Raw genomic sequence first — 1,199 nt, forward strand, 5'->3', positions numbered from 1 at the left:
ATGGCCGAGGAGCTGTCTGCAGAACAGGGGGCTGAGTTCAAGGCGGCGTTCTCCCGATTTGACAAGAACGGGGATGGCACCATCAACACCCAGGAGCTGGGGGCCGTGATGCGGGCCCTGGGCAAGAATCTGTCAGAAGCGGAGCTGAAGGAGCTCATCGCCAGGGTGGACACGGATGGCGACGGCGTCATCAGCTTTCAAGAGTTCCTGGCCGAGATGGTCAAGAAGATGAAATCCTGGGGCAGCGAGCAGGACATACGGGAGGTCTTCCGTGCCTTCGACCGGGACGGCAACGGCCGCATCAGTGTGGATGAGCTCAAGCAGGCCATGGCCAAGCTGGGCCAGACGCTTTCCCAGGAGGAGCTGGACGGCATGATCCAGAAGGCCGACGCCAACAAGGATGGGCAGGTGGATTACAAGGAGCTCCTGCGCATCCTCTCCCAGAAGTGAGGCCTGGCCCTGGCCGGTCTCCTGCACCTCAGGCCTTCTCGGGGCCTCTGCTTCTGCGGCGGGGACGTCAAGGGGCAGTCTGGGTGGTGGATGGGAAATGACCTTCCCTCTCTTGCGCCTGGGGTCTGCGCTCTGTGCCCGGCGAGACCTTAGAGCGGGGAGGAGCTGGGAGAAGCGGGGAGCCCCCACCGCACTGGGATGTGGGGAGGAAATCCAAGGCAATGACGGTTGAAATAAAAGGAGTGTGAGCTCCAAGGGCGGTGTGTGCTGGTGCTTGAGTGCTTGGTGGGAAGGTAGAAAATCGAAGCCTCCGGACGGTGGTATTTGGGTTTCTTCTGTGCCTCTGCCCCCTTCCCTGGGCCGTGCGGGGAGAACCGGCCTGGGCCAGCCCGACGGTCCTCCCCCAGAGTCTCCCAGATGCCCGGGGAGGAGAACAGGTGCGGGAGGGGTGTGTCGGGCTGGGAGGGGACATAAGAGGCACGTTTCTTTGGCTTAAGGCTCTGCCTGAACTCCTGGGTTGGGACTGGAGGCTGGAGCTGGAGCCTGGGACTGGGACACGGTCTAGGTCCCAGACAATAAAGTTCGCATCCTTTGCACGTAGTCGTCCTCTGCTGCCCCAGCCGCACTCCAATGGGGTTTGTGGCCTTGCAGTGCGGCTGTCCAGAGCCAGACCTGTTGGAGCCTGCTGGTCACAGTTTGCGAGGCTCCCTTCCTCGTCCTGGTTCCCAGGGGTAGCTCAACCCAAGGGC

At 62.3% G+C, this 1,199-nt stretch overlaps 1 protein-coding gene across 1 annotated transcript; it reads left to right on the top strand.

Moving 5' to 3' along the window:
* LOC123947073 (calmodulin, striated muscle-like) lies at nucleotides 1-450 on the top strand. Its single transcript, XM_046013036.1, has one exon. It carries the CDS (start codon nucleotides 1-3, stop codon nucleotides 448-450), a length of 450 nt encoding a protein of 149 aa, XP_045868992.1.
* Nucleotides 451-1,199: the final 749 nt, after the last annotated feature.

This window comes from Meles meles, chromosome 7 (assembly GCF_922984935.1).
Source record: "Meles meles chromosome 7, mMelMel3.1 paternal haplotype, whole genome shotgun sequence".
Lineage (NCBI taxonomy): Eukaryota > Metazoa > Chordata > Mammalia > Carnivora > Mustelidae > Meles > Meles meles.

Bases quoted from the DNA above. Each gene is read 5' to 3' on its own strand.
- LOC123947073 (XM_046013036.1), top strand. From the start codon at position 1: ATGGCCGAGGAGCTGTCTGCAGAACAGGGGGCTGAGTTCAAGGCGGCG.